The sequence below is a fragment of the Scylla paramamosain genome, chromosome 1 (genome assembly GCF_035594125.1).
Source record: "Scylla paramamosain isolate STU-SP2022 chromosome 1, ASM3559412v1, whole genome shotgun sequence".
In the NCBI taxonomy this organism is placed as follows: Eukaryota; Metazoa; Arthropoda; class Malacostraca; order Decapoda; family Portunidae; genus Scylla; species Scylla paramamosain.
Genome location: NC_087151.1, coordinates 9,122,501 through 9,140,000, shown reverse-complemented (window position 1 = coordinate 9,140,000; position 17,500 = coordinate 9,122,501). Strand labels below are relative to the sequence as shown.

At 41.1% G+C, this 17,500-nt stretch overlaps 1 protein-coding gene across 5 annotated transcripts in view; it reads left to right on the top strand.

The window, feature by feature from the left end:
• Positions 1–17,500, top strand: part of LOC135099794 (uncharacterized) — a 390,580-nt gene that overhangs the window by 182,330 nt on the left and 190,750 nt on the right. For all 5 annotated transcript variants that reach the window (XR_010268388.1, XR_010268387.1, XM_064002316.1 and 2 more), the window contains one exon: positions 5,125–5,428. Coding sequence is in view for 3 of the 5 variants with exons in the window: in XM_064002316.1 (XP_063858386.1) it covers positions 5,250–5,428 (179 nt within the window). In the remaining 2 variants the exon portion in view is untranslated. The remainder of the gene's footprint in view (positions 1–5,124; positions 5,429–17,500) is intronic.

Sequence of the window (17,500 nt, the reverse complement as noted above, 5' to 3'; positions counted from 1 at the left end):
GAACGAGATCAGTGTTTTGTATAAGATTAATTTAAATGTCTAGAATAGTTAAGTTTTTTTTTCTTTTTCCTAACGAAGAATTTGACATGAAACCAATCTCGAGAGAATTTGAATTGCAGCATACTTATAATAATGAAGTGCGACAAGAAGTTTGTAATTACTTTTAAATTATTGTTTGTAACGGTAAAAAAAGAGAGGTTCGGAATATTTATGTATGTGGTCTAACTGCGAGTCGTGTCTGCTTAAGAGAGGAAAAATAATATCTTTCAGCTTAGAATAAAAAAAAATATTCTGAATTGAACCAACAAATTTGAAGAGATCGTCCTTAATTCTGTTACTCCTACATTTTTTCCTTAGTTTCCTTTGAAATTTTGAAGTATTCCCAAAATTCTTACGCTTCCAAGTCACTATAAAATCACAAAACGGTGTAAAAAAATAAACAAATAAATAAAATACAGTGGCAAGTCAAAAGAGGCTCCAATCACCTGTATGTGTGTTGCAACTCTGATTCGTGACCGCCCTTTTCCCGGCCCCCCCCCCCCCCTCATCCAGAAAAAAAGATGATAATAATAATAATAATAATAATAATAATAATAATAATAATAATAATAATAATAATAATAATAATGATAGTAATAATGATTACAGTAATCCTAAACTGTACCATTAGGTAGTTCAAAAGATCGCAACTTAACCTTTTATTCTTACTTGATTCTCTTCATTTTTCTTTGTAATTTTGAGACATTTCCACAGTTCTCCCACCCATAAGTCACTATTAAATCTCAAAACGGTATAAAGAAATCTACAAAACATAATAATTTCCGTACACACTCCCTAAGTCACTATTGAACCTCAAAAATGGTGCAAAAAAAACCTACAGAACATCGTAATTTCCCGCCACGTCAGAGGGAAGAGGAGCAGGGAAGCCGCCGCCACACTCCTCACTTCTAATCTGCAGCCGCTCTAACAGGAACACACACATTCGCGGCACCAGGAGCTGATCCTCGATTAGGAGAACGTTTCCTGCGGTGACCGTCCACGGGGAGTCGTGAGGGAAGGCCCCAATTACAGGCGCTCCGGTTACAAGTCAAGTATCCTGGTGTTACAAGGCAGTGCCGCTGAGGCGAGACCCTGTGGTGCGAGCACGAGGAGGGGGAGGAGGAGGAGGAGGAGGAGGAAGAGGAAGAAGAGAAGGAGGAGGAGGAGGAGGAGGAGGAGGATAACGATCAGTGAGAGGAAAAGTATAAGGATTACGAGAAGAAAGACAAAACGAGAAATAGAATGAGGAGAACGATGATATGATGAGTAAGAAGAACAGAAAGATAAGCGGCTAACAGGACGAAGAGGAAAGGAGGAAGAGGAGGAGAAGGAGGAGGCGAATAAAGACGAGTAGCAGGAAGAAGACAAGCTTACGTGACCTTTGCCTATAAAGGGACGCCCCTGATGTGGACAGTGCGCTTGCCGTCACCAGCTCTCGCAAACCAGAGAAGGGATTGGCTCGCCGCTGATTTCTTGTTGCGGGAAGGGTTGAGCTGAGGAGTGGGAGGAGGGAGAGGAAGAGAAGGAGGAGGAAGAGGAAGAGGAAGAGAAGAAGGAGGAAGAGGAAGGAAAGGAGGAGGGAACGGAGGAAGAATATGCCTTGAATATACAAAGGAAGTTCAAACAGCAACGAAGCTTGAGGTCTTCACTAGGCTGTTTGTACAACTATCCTACTCTGGCTACTAGTAGGAGAGACAGAATAGCAGAATAGAAAAATGAGGAGGAAGAAGAGAAGGAGGAGAAGGAGGAAAAAGAAGAAGAGGAGGAGGAGGCTCAGTAGAACGATTACAAATGATTACAAAGGGAAACCAAACAGCAACTGACCTTTCGACCTTTACATGACAGTTTGGGAACCACTTTTAACTGGATTACAAACGATTGCAAAGAAAAACCAAGCAACAACAGACCTTTTGACCCTTACAAGGCTGTTTAGCAATTACTTTCAACTAACTACATGGTAAAAAGATAGGAGAGTTAAACAAAAAAGAGAAGAAAAGGAGGAGACGGTGGAGGAGGCAGAGAAGGAGGAGGAAGACGATGAGACGTATTACAATGAAAAGCATAAAAACAAAAACAAACACCAGTTGAAGAATGAAGACAAGGACTTGAACTAGGGTAAGGAGCAAAGTAAGGACGAGGGCACGAGAACAAGAACAAGGACAAGAACAAGGACAAGAACCAGGAAAAGGACAAGAGCGGGGAAACATAAGAAAAAAATAAGGACAAGAACGAGGAAAAGGATAAAAGGATAAGGACAAGATAGGAGTGAGAGAGAGAGAGAGAGAGAGAGAGAGAGAGAGAGAGAGAGAGAGAGAGAGAGAGAGAGAGAGAGAGAGAGAGAGAGTGGATGATTGCTGTTGCTAACAATAACAACTCTCTCTCTCTCTCTCTCTCTCTCTCTCTCTCTCTCTCTCTCTCTCTCTCTCTCTCTCTCTCTCTCTCTCTCTCTCTCTCTCTGGTAAGGCTGAGTGTGTTTGGAATTGCAGGAAGTGGAACATTACCTCGTAAGGACTTTAGGGAAAATAGCGATCGAGGGAGACAGAGAAATAGAAAGATAGGAACTTTAAGATTATAGGAATTGATAGAAATCCATCAAGTTTTCGTGTTGGGAAGACGAACGAGTTTGGTGAGGTGAATATATGTAATTCTCTCTCTCTCTCTCTCTCTCTCTCTCTCTCTCTCTCTCTCTCTCTCTCTCTCTCTCTCTCTCTCTCTCTCTCTTCCGTTTCCCCTCTATAGACTTTTTAATATTTTTTTTATTTTTCAAAACTTCAAAGTCACAAAACCCTTTTCAGCATATTTTTCTTTTCTCTCTTGTTGCTTTATATATATATATATATATATATATATATATATATATATATATATATATATATATATATATATATATATATATATATATATATATATATATATATATATATATACTCTCTCTCTCTCTCTCTCTCTCTCTCTCTCTCTCTCTCTCTCTCTCTCTCTCTCTCTCTCTCTCTCTCTCTCTCTCTCTCTCTCTCTGTATACTTTTTTTCTAATATTTTTGCAGCAGTCTTTTTCATATCCATTGCAGAGGAAAATAAAATAAAATAATGAAAAAAAAACAGATAAAAGTTTATTTACTCTTTCCCTTCTACCAAGTCGCTTTTACAACTTTATCAAAACCACATCTTCACTTTTTTTCTTTCCCTTTCTCTCTTTTTCTCTTTCTCATTCTTATAATCCTTTCCCCCGTCCCTCCCACTTATGCCTTTTCAATCCTTATCTCTGCAATCCCAACCACTCTCTAACCTTCCCTCCCCCTTCTACTCACAACCCAACCCACCCACCCACCCACCCACCCACCCACCTACCTTTCCTCCCATTTAGCCAGAACAACCCTCACTTCCCTCCTTTCCTTTCCTTCCCCCCAGTACTTCCCACCCTCCCTTGTCTTACCCTCCTTCGTCCCTTGCCTTCCCTCCCGACCTGTCTGTCTACGGTGCAAAATGTCACTCCGCCGCCTTCCCTTGTAATCAGCTGCAAGTCGTGTTGGTTTAAGTTTCTATCTCGGTGGTGACTTTTTGTAAGGGTGGTCCTTGGGCCGGATCATTAGGGAGGCAAACTACAGCCCTTAGGAACCTCGCCGCCAGTCCTCGAGGAGTCTAGGTATTTAGCGGATGAGTGACGGGGACTGCAATTGAGTTCACCGCGCACACCATCTCTGCTCGAACCTCTTACCTCCCACCACCACCACCACCACTACCACCATCATTGCCTTCCCTCCTTAGCCTGCCAACCAGCCAGCCACAGGTTTGCAGACACACATACTTCATCTGGTACGAATTTTCCTCCATCCTTACTGATTTGCCTCAGACAGACGAGAATTAGGAGAGAGAGAGAGAGAGAGAGAGAGAGAGAGAGAGAGAGAGAGAGAGAGAGAGAGAGAGAGAGAGAGAGAGAGAGAGAGAGAGAGGCTAGCAGACAGAAACAGAAATAAACAATCAGACAAACAGACATATAAAAACAAGCTGACAGACAAAAAAAAAAAATAAAATAACGTACAAACGCATAAACAAACAGACAGACTGACTGACCGAGTTAGACGTAGATAGCAATGCAAACAAGCAAATTTGACAGTTAATACTTGTGCTGTCATTGTCTGAGACCAAAATTATAATGCAGCTTTACGTTCGTGTTTTCCGTTCATTGTATAACTCCTGTAAACTTTATTTCACTGTATTGACGTTATCATTATTATTATCTTTGTCAGTTCGCATCCTATTCTTTCCCTTTTGATTAACCATCTCCTCATTTGGAGTGAAAATATTCCTTCTATAAATATGATGCCAATTTTATAATGTGTAATTCCGAGACATTAATTTCCCTTCGCGTTCCTCCTGATGGTATCTATTAAACTCGTGGAGGGGAGAATTTTCCTGTGCTGTTTGATATTTTCTTTGAATTTCACCCTCCCTCCTCCTTCTCTTTCCTTTCCTCTCCTGCCGAAGAATAAGATGAGAATGTGGAGGGGATGGAGAGGACACGCACTTTAAATGGCGAGGCAGAGGATGAAGAGGAGGAGGAGGAGGAGGAGGAGGAGGAGGAGGGGCTTGTCTTCTCACGAGTGTGGGGAGAGAGTGTCTGTCTTACTTTCCGGATTCATACACACACACACACACACACACACACACACACACACACACACACACACACACATTTTTTTTTTTTTTCAGGAATATGAAAAATTTACTGAAAACTCAAGGAAACAATGAAATAAATCTTGAGTAACTTGTATACTTGATGTGAAAGCTTTCATACTCTACATCCCTCCAATAGTCAACAAAGTATTAACGTATAGGTTAGTAAAGCAAGTCATTTTTCCAACATTCCTCTTGCATTAGGTACATGTTTGTTAAAAAGCATATAGTATAATCAAACAAACTACTTTCTCAATACACTTCTTCCGTAAGTTGCGTCCGTCTTTGTTGTAAGAAAACATATAGTTTAGTAAGACAAACAGTTCTCCTAATATTCCTCCTGCGTAAGGTGTCTCTTTGTTAAAAAAGCATCATGTGTAACGTGTGTATATCCTTGTTGTTTCCTTTTCAGGGTGAGCGACAGCGGCCGCTTGACAGAATACATGCCTAATTGAGCGGGAACAAAGGCAAGTGGCAGTGATTTATGCAAGTAACAAGGTCGCATGAATAGAGAATCATGTGAAGTGAATAAAAACAATGTCGAGGCGTCCCTTGAGGATCAGTCACAACCATGAATTGCGTTTCTCACCAATATGGACCCAGCGTGCCCTGCGAGGCGCCACTACGCATACTGTCCCTAGCGCGTGGCTCTGTGGCTCAGTGTGTGCCTTCCCTTGGCCGCACCACCACACCACCATGCAAGGAAGGAATGAAAGGTATGTCTTGTGAATATGTGGTTACTGTACTAATATTACTACTACTACCACTATATACAGGTAAATATCCCTTACCTACATTTTAAGGTAAACTAACCCCCGTAACTACTACTACTACTACTACTACTACTGCAGCGATCATTAATATCACCAGTGCTCGGTCTAAGATTAAGATCAGCAGGTAAGCACTGAATCACTACGAGTCATAATGATGTTTTCTTACCAGCTTCATAATGTCATGTCCACGTCAGGTGTCATGCAGGTGTGATTGCCTCATTATTGTTACCTGGTGTGAGTTACCTGAATGCCTTGCCTAATGAACAGGTGTGTGTGTGTGTGTGTGTGTGTGTGTGTGTGTGTGTGTGTGTGTGTGTGTGTGTGAGTGTGTGGACTAGCCTTATAAGAATACCTACAAGGAAAACAGTAAGTGCCACGGTGCTTTGAAAGGATATTATTTCATTCTTCCTTGTCTTCCCTTTTCAATTTTATTCTTCATATCTTCTCTCTGTCTCTTTCTCCACGGTGCGTGTCGGCACAATTGATGTCACACGAGGGTCCTGCAGCCATCACATTCTCTCTCTCTCTCTCTCTCTCTCTCTCTCTCTCTCTCTCTCTCTCTCTCTCTCTCTCTCTCTCTCTCTCTCTCTCTCTCTCTCTCTCTCTCTCTCTCTCTCTCTCTCTCTCTCTCTCTCTGGGCGGGGCAGAAAGGTATCGTGCTAGGGACAAAAGGCTCCTGATTGCTAAATGTATTGCAGTGCTGTCACCTTCACCTGTTAGTTTTGTAAAGGTACTCCGCCCATTACCTTTACCTATATTTCTTAATTAATCGTGGTCATTTGTCTTATTATCTTCTGTCCTCGTTTCATTTTATTGCATCTTGCCCTCCATCTTTTTCATTATTTTTCCCATTGCCTTTTTTTTATTTTTTTTATTCGACTTTATATTAATTTTCACGTTTATTTTATTTTCTCAAGTTTCTCTATAATTTCTTACTTCCTTCTTGCACTGTGTAATCTTTCTTATCTCTTTCTTGTTCAGTTGTTTTCCTTTTACTTCTTCCTGAACATTTCTTCGTTTCTCTTATTTCCTTCCCATGTTTTCTCTTTTTTTTCGTTATTGTCTTTTTCTTTTATTTGTTGCCTCCTCCACCTTTCGTTCGTCGTCGTCCTCCTCCTCCTCCTCCTGTTGTTTCATTCGTTCCACATTCTTCCTCTTTCTTTTCTTTTTCTTTCTTTTTCTTTCGTTTTTTTTTCTTTCTGGCTTTCCATCCTTAATTCCTTCTTTCTGCCTTCTTATTCTAGGTTCCTTCCTTCCTTTCTTCTTCTCTTTCTTTCTCTCTTTTTCTTTCTGCCTTTCTTTCTAGGCTTCTCCATTCCTTTCTTACTTTCAACTTTTTTCCCTTCCTTCCTTCCTTCCTTCCTTCCCTCCTACCATCCTTCCTTCCTTCCTTCCTTCCTTCCTTCCTTTCTTCCTTCCTGTCTGTCTTTCTTTTCTCCTCTCCTTCTCTGTGTATGATGGCAGTGTCTTGATACTTCGAAGCAACAATAAAAAAAAAGAAAAATCACACAATTGAATATAAACATCAAAAAAATAAAAAATAATAAAAAGCTATTCATTATTTTTATCGAGAAGATGTACGAGCAAAATGAAAGAGCTGCATTTGGGAGAGGAAATTACCAATCGATAAATAAACAATAGGAGAGAGAGAGAGAGAGAGAGAGAGAGAGAGAGAGAGAGAGAGAGAGAGAGAGAGAGAGAGAGAGAGAGAGAGAGAGAGAGAGAGAGAGATAGACAGTTAGATATATTGATGAAGACCCACGATAATGATGATAATAACTAGCAATATAAGTAGAATCATTGCATATTCCCAAAGGGTAATGATGGGCCAAGAGGTAAAGACGAGGAGAAACAAAGAGGGGAAAACCATAAATCGTGGTGAATTCTGGCGTTTGTGTTTTCCAAGGTTGTTGTGGTCATCGTGTTCTCCTCGCCCTGTCATCAAGCCGCGACCTCTCTCTCTCTCTCTCTCTCTCTCTCTCTCTCTCTCTCTCTCTCTCTCTCTCTCTCTCTCTCTCTCTCGTTGCTTACCCATTCCTTCCTTCCTCCCTACTTACTTTCCTTCCTTACTTCCTTCCTTTATCCTTTCTTTCTTTCTTTGTTTCCTTCCTTCCTTCCTTCCTTCCTTCCTTCCTTCCTTCCTTCCTTCCTTCCTTCCTTCCTTCCTTCCTTCCTTCCTTCCTTCCTTCCTCTCTCTTTGTCTCCTCCTCTTACCTCCTTTCACCTCTCCGTAGCATCTCTCCTCGTGTCACATAAACAAAATCTTCAGGACCAGCAAGTAATGAGGGTTGGGCAGAATACAATGGATTCAAGCTTGTTTAGGTTAGAGTTAGAAAAGAGATATTAAGAGACTGGTTCACAAATTGAGTGTTGGATGAGTGGAATAGAGTCAGTAATCAGGTTGTTAGTGTTGCGTTATCAGGGAGTTTTAAAATATGAGACAAATTTATGGATAAGAATGGGAGGTGAAAATACAGAGGTAGGTATGTCTTATACAGGGACTGCCACGTGTAGGTCTGGTGGTTTCTTGTAACTTCCTTTGTTTTCTTACGTTCCTGTGTTTCGCCTTTCTTTTGCTTCTACAACTGCTACTGACGTCCTCCTCATCCTTTTTCTTTTTCAACTGCTGGCACTGATGTTCCTTGTTTCTTCTTCTACAAATGCTGCTGGTGTCCCTTACTCCTTTCTGCTTCTATTACTGCTACTGATGTTTCTCCTTTCTCCTCCTTCTGCTGCTGCTACTGATGTCCCTCGTTCTTCTTCCCTTTGTCCTCTGATCGTGCCTCTCCCTGTGCCAGCATCAGTACTTAACTCCCGCTCGTAAGTTTCCACAAAGGTTACTGGCAAATTTCTCCCTCCCACCCAGTATTACAAGCCACCCCATCACTCACGCTCCCTGGCCCCCATTACTCATGCGACTCTCCATCACTCTTTATGTTCTCTCTCTCTCTCTCTCTCCCTCTCCCTCTCTTTTGGCTAACTCCATCACTCTTTTCGGCCAATAACCCCATCCATCCTTAGTGACCCTTAACCCCCCTTCACTCTCCATCCATAACACCCACTCCTTCTCTCTCCCTCTCCCTTCTTCTTCTCCCTTTTTTTCTGTATCTCTGTCTCCCTTTGCCTCCTTTCCCTCCTTGACCCCATAAACACTTCAACCGCCGCCACCTTTCTCCCTATTATTTCATTCTGTGTGTCTCGCTCCTTAGTGTTTATTATGTGTGTAGTGGCTGCTGTTGTCTTCCATTTCTGGCCTTTCGTAGTCTCTGGAAAGTGTGTTGTGTTTGGTCTGCCTTCTGTTTTTTTTTTTTTTTTGTGTGTTTGTGTGTTTTTTAATACGACTGTGATTTGTGGTTCTTTGAGAAGGGAGTGTATGGTTTCAGTAGTATTCTTCCTAGTCTCTCTCTCTCTCTCTCTCTCTCTCTCTCTCTCTCTCTCTCTCTCTCTCTCTCTCTCTCTCTCTCTCTCTCTCTCTCTCTCTCTCTCTCTCTCTCTCTCTCTCTCTCTCTCTCTCTCTCTCAGAAGCTGCGGATTAGCTGTTTATTTTTCATGTCCTCGAAATTGGCATGTTTTTGTTTTATATATCTATGATTTGTATGAAGGTATAGAAAATATTCTGCATTCTTTTGAATTAAGGATGTCGCCCAAGTAACACAGGCATAAGAAGGTAGATAAATTTGCTCACCACAGATGTTTTCGAATTAATCTCAAATTGTAAAACGGTCTCTGTAGACAAGCACACACACACACACACACACACACACACACACACACACACACACACACACACACACACACACACACACACACACACACACACACACACACACACACACGCTGATGAGCTTGTAGTATTCTCAAGAACTCTTCCTTTCTCTGATTTACCCACTTACTGTGATTTCATTTATTTCAAGAGGGGAATAGGAAGACTTCTGCTGTGTTGAGTTTTCTTACCCATTTGGATCTTGTTCGCCGTTTTACGTTTTTGGGAGTGGCGATTTATTAGCCTTTTTTTTTTTTTTATCAGATTTCCGCATTCTTAAAAAAAAATGGACAAGAGGAGGGCGAAAAAAAAAATAGGAACAGAAGAGAAAGAACAAGTCAGAAATCGAAAACAAAATCTACCAGCTAATGTTATCTGGTGCTTCCCTATGTTGCCAGCGTGGGACTTTATGCTCACTATCTATTACAAGTTATACAAGGATGTGTTTTTTTGCCGCTGACTCACGATAAGGAGGAGCTGCTTTGTAATGTTTTTACAGGTGCCGGCTCATTGAACTCTGCGTGGCGGAGGGACAAAAGGTAATACGATATTGCGTGAAAAAAAAAAAGAAACAAAGCTGGCATTATGGGTCATGATATATACATTAAGGACCGGTCTTTCTTCCACACGTAAATTTGTATTGTTTAAATGATGTCTTTCCATGCATCAGTGAAATAGTAAGTATGCCAAGTGATGTTCTCCTTCATGTTGGAAAAGTGTGTGGATTGTGTTGGTGAGAAAGCACAGATTGAAGAAGGATTTTTTTTTTATTATTTTTATTTATTTATTTATTTATTATATATTTATTTATTTATTTATTTTTTTTTTATCTATGAACAGTCTTCTTCCATTTATGAGTGAAATAAGTTTACCGTGCGACACTCTCATTCATGTACTGGTGAGACAAGTGTGTGGAATGTGGGGGAATGTGGCGGTGAGAAAGTACAGGAAGGAGCATATCTTTATTTCTCTTTAGGCATTTCCACGAACAATCTTCCTCAGTTATGATCTTTTTTTTTTTCATTCAAAGGGATCATTTGTATATATATAATCTTTTTTTTTTTTTACTCATTTCACTAATCTTTTTTTCTTTATGTTTTTCTGTCTTTCATATTTATTGTATCTGTACTTATTCTTGAGAACTTTTCCCGCGAAGATTTTTCTCTCCTTATACTTATCTTTCCACCCCATTACCTTTATGTTTTCCACTCTTATCTTTATTATCTTCCCCTTACCTTATCTCCGCCTTTCCCATGCCCCTATATCTCTTTTCTTGGTCGCAACCTTTTCAATTGCATTTATCGCACTCTTCATCTCTTTCCCTATCCTTAATCCTCCTTCACTTTTTCATTCCCTTCCCTTATCTCTCCATGCACAATTTTCATTCCTAAATTCCTCTTGGGTCACACAACCTTCCCATCGGCCTTACCTGCATCTCGCGACCCATCTAGTACCCATCCACATTCCCTCCTATCGCCTCCTTTCTTAGAACATTCCTGCCATCCACCGCCCTCCCTTTTCTCTCCTGCCACTCAGCCATCAATTCTCCCAAAGCCTTTTATCCACTTCATCAAATCCATTCCCATTCCGTACCCTCATCCACGCCTCCTCGCACCTCCTACAGCACCTCCGCCACGGCAGCTACACAATCAATTAGTGGCGTGCCCCTCCCAGGTAAATAACACACCTGAGCACTACTCTCTACCTGCTTGACACCTGTCCTCCCTTGCCACTATCAGATCCACGCTGCATCCTTATCAGGTGAGGGTGCGAAGAAGAACAGGAACAAGAACGAGAGGGTTGCAGGAAAGAAAGAGATGATAGAAGGGAAAGAGGGATAGAATAAGAAGGTGAGGCTGGAGAAGATGAATAAAATGGAATGGAAAGGAGAGGAGACGAGAGGAGAGAAGGATTAAAGAAGAGTATGTTAGTTGATAAATGAAATGTTTAGGTCTAATAATAATAAAAGAGAATAAGTAAGAGGAAGAGGGAAAAGAGTAGGAAAAACAAAATGAGGAAGATGAGGAGGAAAGGGAGGAAGACAAAGAGGATGAAGATAAGGAGGAGGACTTAATGTCGTTATTTAAAGAAAGATTGACAAGCATAACAAAAATTAATGTTTCAATCTCTCTCTCTCTCTCTCTCTCTCTCTCTCTCTCTCTCTCTCTCTCTCTCTCTCTCTCTCTCTCTCTCTCTCTGATAAGATGCCAGATAAGCTCCCAAGGCATCGAGAGAGAGAGAGAGAGAGAGAGAGAGAGAGAGAGAGAGAGAGAGAGAGAGAGAGAGAGAGAGAGAGAGAGGGGAAGAGGAAGAGGCCACTAGGATGATCGCTCTTCTCGTGAGAGTGAAATTGCACGTTGAATTATTTATTATTACAAATTATCCTTGAAGATGAGGAAGAGAGGAGGGCGGGGATGAGGTGGGCAGGAAGCCGGCTATTAGTGAGACCGGTTCCTCAGCTCCTCACCTCTCCATTATTGACAAGTGGAGGTGTGAGGTAAAGAGTGTATTTGCCTCCTCCTCCTCCTCCTCAACCTCCTCCTCCTTTTATCCCTTCCATCTCCCCGTTCCTTTTTTTTCTTTTCTTTTTTTGTATTTTTTTCTATTTTTTTCGTATCTCTTTCTTTTTTCTCATCGTTTTTTTTTATTTGTGTTTATCTATGTATATATGTTTTTTTTTCTCTCTATTTATATTCCCATCTTTCTTTCCATCCCCCTTTTTTGTGTTCTTCTAATTTTTTCCTTACATCTGATTATTTTTTCTTTGTTACTTACGTTTTATCATTTTTTTAATTTTTTTTTTATATTCCTTATACCCTCTCCCTATTTCTCATATTCTTTCTTTGCTTTTATTTTCTACATTTTTTTTTTTGTCTTGAAGTCAATTCGTAAATTTATTGTTGTTGGTGTTTGAGATAAAATGCTAAATCTTTCCTTTTTCTCTTTTTTCTCTTCCGCAAAATTTTCTTTTTTTTTCTCTGTGTCCTATTTGTCATATTCTTACTTCTCTTTGCGTTTCTCTTCCTCCTTCTCCTCCCCCTCCTCCTCGTTTCCAGTTTTCTCCTCTCTATTACTGTCAAGTAGAGATGGGAGAAAATGAATATATTTCCTTCCTTCCTCCTCCTCCTCCTCCTCCTCCTACTCCTTCTCCTCCTCCTCCTCCTCCTCCTCCTCCTCCTCCTCCTCCTCCTCCTCCTCCTCCTCCTCCTCCTCTTCTTTTCTGCTGACTTTAAAATCTTATTACACTTTCACCTGTTCATTCTGTTTGTTTTTTCGTGAGAATTCTTGAGATACTATTTCGATATCATTATATTATCAATCTCTTTTTTTCTTTTTCTCATGTCACTTTTATATCTCTCATAACTCTTTTTTTTTTTTACTCTTTTTACACTTTTTGTTTTATTTTTAGTTTTGTTCTGTCATGTTTGCTCTTTTTTTCCCCTTTTTTACCTTTGTTTTCCTATGTCATTATCAGAGAGAGAGAGAGAGAGAGAGAGAGAGAGAGAGAGAGAGAGAGAGAGAGAGAGAGAGAGAGAGAGAGAGAGAGAGAGAGAGAGAGCACACCCCATTTTTCCTTATCTCTATTAAGTGTGAAAGAGAATAAAAAAAAATGCCTTGAAATGGAACACTGAACCCATTTTAGGATTGGCGAAGCAAAATGTAAAGGAAAGATGGAAGGAAAGGATGAAAATTAGTAGTCACGACTTGAATTTACAATATGACATAGAAATATCGGACGAAGGAGGTGAAGAAGAGGGGGGAGGAGGAGGAGGAGAAGGAGGAGGAGGAGAAGGAGGAGGAGGAGGAGGAGAAGGAGGAGGAGGAGGAGGAGGAGGAGAAGGAGAGGGTAAAGAGAAGGAGTAATAACAGAAGGAGAGAGAGAGAGAGAGAGAGAGAGAGAGAGAGAGAGAGAGAGAGAGAGAGAGAGAGAGAGAGAGAGAGAGAGAGAGAGCAAGGACGAATTGACATTGAGGAGAAAGAAATAAAGAGAGGAAAGAGTAGGAAGAAAGAAATAAGAACAAATAGGAGGAAAAGAAAGAGAAAGAGATGGAGAAGAACGGGAAAGAAGGGAACGGAGAGGAAAGAAAAAATAAGCATAAGAAGGAGGAGGAGGAGGAGGAGGAGGAGGAGGAGGAGGAGAAAGAAGAGATAAGAGAACGAGGAAGAGGACAAAAAAATCGAAATAACAAGATGGAGAAAGAGAATGAGGAGTAGGAGAGGGAGGAGAAGGAGATGAAGAAGGAGAAGGAGAGGAAGAGGAAGCGGTAAAGAGGAAGAGACAAGTGGACATTCATCATCCCAGAAACGCCTAAACCTGTCATGATCTTACTGATAAACACAACCAAGCGACGATCAAGAAAAATTATGCATATTTTATGGAACACATCAATTATCTCTCTCTCTTTCTTCCTCCTCTTCGTTCTCCCTTTCCGTCTCTTTCTCCTCTTTCTCTTTCCAAATCCTTATCTTTTTCTTTTTCTCTTCGCTTTTTTTTTCTCTCCTTCGTTCCTCGTTCTCTTCTTCCCCCTTTCTCTTGCTCCTCTTCTTCCTCCAGTTCATCCTCATTTTTTTTTCTTCTTTATTCTGTCATCTTCTTCCTTTCTCGTTCTCTTCTTCCTCATTCTTTTTCTCTTCTTCCTCTTCCTCCTACTCCTTAATCTTATCTTCATTTTTCCCCTCCTCTTCTTTTCTTCTCTCCTTCCTGCCTCGATCTTTTCTTTCACCATTCTTGTCTTTCTATTCCTCTTCTTCCTCCTTATCCTCATTTTTCTCCTTCTCTTCGTTCTCTTCTCTAGCTCCTAGCATTCTGATTTTTCTTCTTTCACATTCTCGTCTTTCTCTTAATCCTCTTCCATATTCTTCTTATCCTAATATTTGTCTCATCCTCTTCCTCTTTTTCTCACTTTCGTTACTCATTCTGTTCTTTTCCCCATTTTTGTCTTCCTCTTCCTCTTCCTCCTCCTCCTCCTCCTCCATAAAAGGAAAGAATCGCAACATGAACTTAAAAGCAAAGGTTCATGAAGTTATTAAAAGGAGGAGAGAGGGCACGCGAAGGTCAAGTCTCTCTATATCAAGAAGAGGAGGGAAAGGAGAGAAAATATTTGGTGATTAGGGAAAGGGATCGAGAAAGGTGCAGCAGCTGGAGGAGGAGGAGGAGGAGGAGGGGGAGGAGAAGAAGGAGGGTGAGAAAAAAGAGGGAGGGAAGGAAGAATAAGAGTCTTTCCGAGTCGATGGTTTTTGAGATTTTTACTTCTTAACTTGAGGGTTCGTCTTATGAGTGCTTTTCTTTGTTGTAGTTTTCTGAAGGTTTTTTTTATTTTCTTTTTAGTTAGTTTCCTTTCACTTTTGCTTTTTTTAATTTTCTTTTCTTATTTTCCAGATGTTTTTGCTGTTTCCTTTTATTTATTCATTTTTTTTTCATTTGGTTAGTTTTGTTTTTTTCTTCGCTTTTGTTTTATTTACGGTAGAGAGAGTTTGTTTATTTTTTTTTATCCAGATGTTTTTGTTGCTTCCATTAGTTTTTTCCTTTTAGTTCAGGGTTTGGTTTTTATTATCTTTTGTCTTACCTGGAGATTAATTGACTTTTTTCCGGTTTTTTCTTATTTTCCTTTATTTTACACTCGTAAATGTCTTTTCTCGTGCGATTTTTTTTTCTATCGTCATCATTACAGCAGAGAAATTACGTAAAGTTTTACACGATACTCAACGTTAACTCAAGTCATTTCCTTGTTGATAATTTGACGTTTTTTCCCTCTCATGTTTGCACTTTAATAATACGTGTACCCGTGGGAAGGGTAGTAAACACAAACACACACACACACACACACACACACACACACACACACACACACACACACACACACACACACACACACAATGTTGTGCAGTTCACACAAACAATTTACTCCAATGGCTGGGGAGTAAATAAGACAAGGAAGGAGGGAAGAGGGATAGGAAAATGAGAGACATAATGGATATGGAAGAGAGTATTAAGAGTTTTCTCTCAGACGCTGCGCTCTTTATTTATTTTTTTCTATGTGATTTATTTGCATCTCATTCTGTGATGATTTATCTTGTAGTCTTCTCTGCTTATTTCCTTCCTTCCTTACTTTTTTTCCTCAATTTCAGTCGCATTACCTTTTACCATGTTTTTTTTTTTTTTTTTATCCTTTCGGAGGCAGTTCATCTGTTTTTGTTTATTTATTTATTTTTATTTATTTTTATTTTTTTTTCACGAGTGGAAGTTTATTCAGGAGAAAGATTTTAATCCTTACATTTTTTTCTCTCTCTCTCTCTCTCTCTCTCTCTCTCTCTCTTTCGTGGTAAAGCGAAAGCAAGGCCGTAAAATGTTCAAGCTGTGTGCTTCTCCTGTGCGTCTGGCATGATGTGCCTCCCGTAGGGCCTTGCTTCCTCTCCCTCCCCTCTCTTCTCTTCCCTCTCCCCTCTCTCCGTCCCTCACCCCTATGCGTCTGGCCCCCCGCACCGCCAATTACTACTCTCTCACTCGTGGCTTGTATTCGTAATTTTCACCGCTCGTAATTTTCTCCAAGATATAAAGAATTATTAATGTCTTCGTTGCCAAATTATTCGGGTGTTATTTTATATCACGGGTGAAGGAAACGATTTTTTGCTGACCCTGTTGTTGATGTAAATGGTCTGTGATCTTTGCCCCGGAAGCATTCTCTCGTACCACGCCTCTTCAACTTGAGGTAGGTTGTTGTGCTTATAAGGAAAGGTGTGTGTGTGTGTGTGTGTGTGTGTGTGTGTGTGGGTGGGTGTTTGGGTGTGGGTGGATGGCTGGGTATACATTATCTTATTCACATACATTTTTATCCTTGCTACATGTCACAGTTATGTTCCTCTGTGCATACCTGCGACGCCTTGACTGGTATGTGTCTGGTAGAGTCGGTGCAGGAGGAGTTATGATGGGGAAGGTCACGGCAGATGTACCATTATGAAGTGCACTAGTGTCCGCCACCCGGATACGAGCTGCATACTGCTGGTGAGGGAGGGAGGCGAGGATTCCTGCGGCCGTGGGAGCTGCTTGTCTGCCTGGCCTGCTTTGCCTGCTTGTCTGCCTCCCGCTGCGTCTGCCTACTTGCCATCCTGTCCGCTTGCCCATTTCACAGCAGCGGGTGTCGGGGTTTGTTCATCTCAGCCACTCAGACAAATATGGGATGCTTGGCCGACTGTCTGCTCGCTGCTGTTTGTCTGCCCCTTCCCGGAAAGGATGCTTCCATTTACTATTTACTCTCTTCTCTGAGATACTGCAAGTGTGACTGTTGCCTTCCCTCCTTTGCTTGGTTAGGGCACATGGCGGTGTGTCGACCAGTCTACCTGCCTTCCTGTCAGGGTGTCTGGGTGTTTGCCTTACCTTCATGTGTCTTTACCACACGACTAACCATGTGGTGGGTGGCTGTGATGTACCTCGTGGCTCCCGTGACCAGTATTAAGTGTGGCGAAAGTTGTGAGAGAGAGAGAGAGAGAGAGAGAGAGAGAGAGAGAGAGAGAGAGAGAGAGAGAGAGAGAGAGAGAGAGAGAGAGAGAGAGAGAGTACATATAATTCTCAGATAAAAAAAAGGCAGCCATTTAGCCATTTAGCGACTAACCAGCGACTCAAGACCCAGTTCCCAGCACTGCAAAACCTCCCTTCTTACTTACCGCAGCGTTGAAATCACACAGGAAAAGCAGACTTGGTAAGAGAAATATTTACAGTGACTTAAGCCTGGATGATAAATAAGAGTGACTCGTGCGTTCATTTCCACGTAAAGACGATTAAGGAACAATCACAAAACAGATCAGTGTTTAGAGCAAGACAACTCAAGTTTAATTTTTCTTAAGCGCGTTTGTTTCCACGTCAGTTATGAGTGTTTAGGAAGGTAATTACAAGCAGGTGGATGGGAGGTTAATACGCTAATAAGGCTCCATGCTATACACCTCAGTGGAGTAAGTGATGGAGAGGTATACTGGCACCTCGGAGTCTCACGATTAATAGCAGTGTTCAGAGTTATTCCTGGCCGTTAATTGTGTGTATATATTTGGTATCGCTTGTGTGTGTGTGTGTGTGTGTGTGTGTGTGTGTGTGTGTGTGTGTGTGTGTGTGTGTGTGTGTGTGCGTGCTTGTGGTTGTGTGGGTGTACGTTCTAGCCCTCTTACCGACTCATTTTTCTATCTTTTTATCTATCCATCTACCTATTTTCATTTCTTGTCACCTAAAACCCTTACTTTTCCGCGTAAACTGATTTATACAC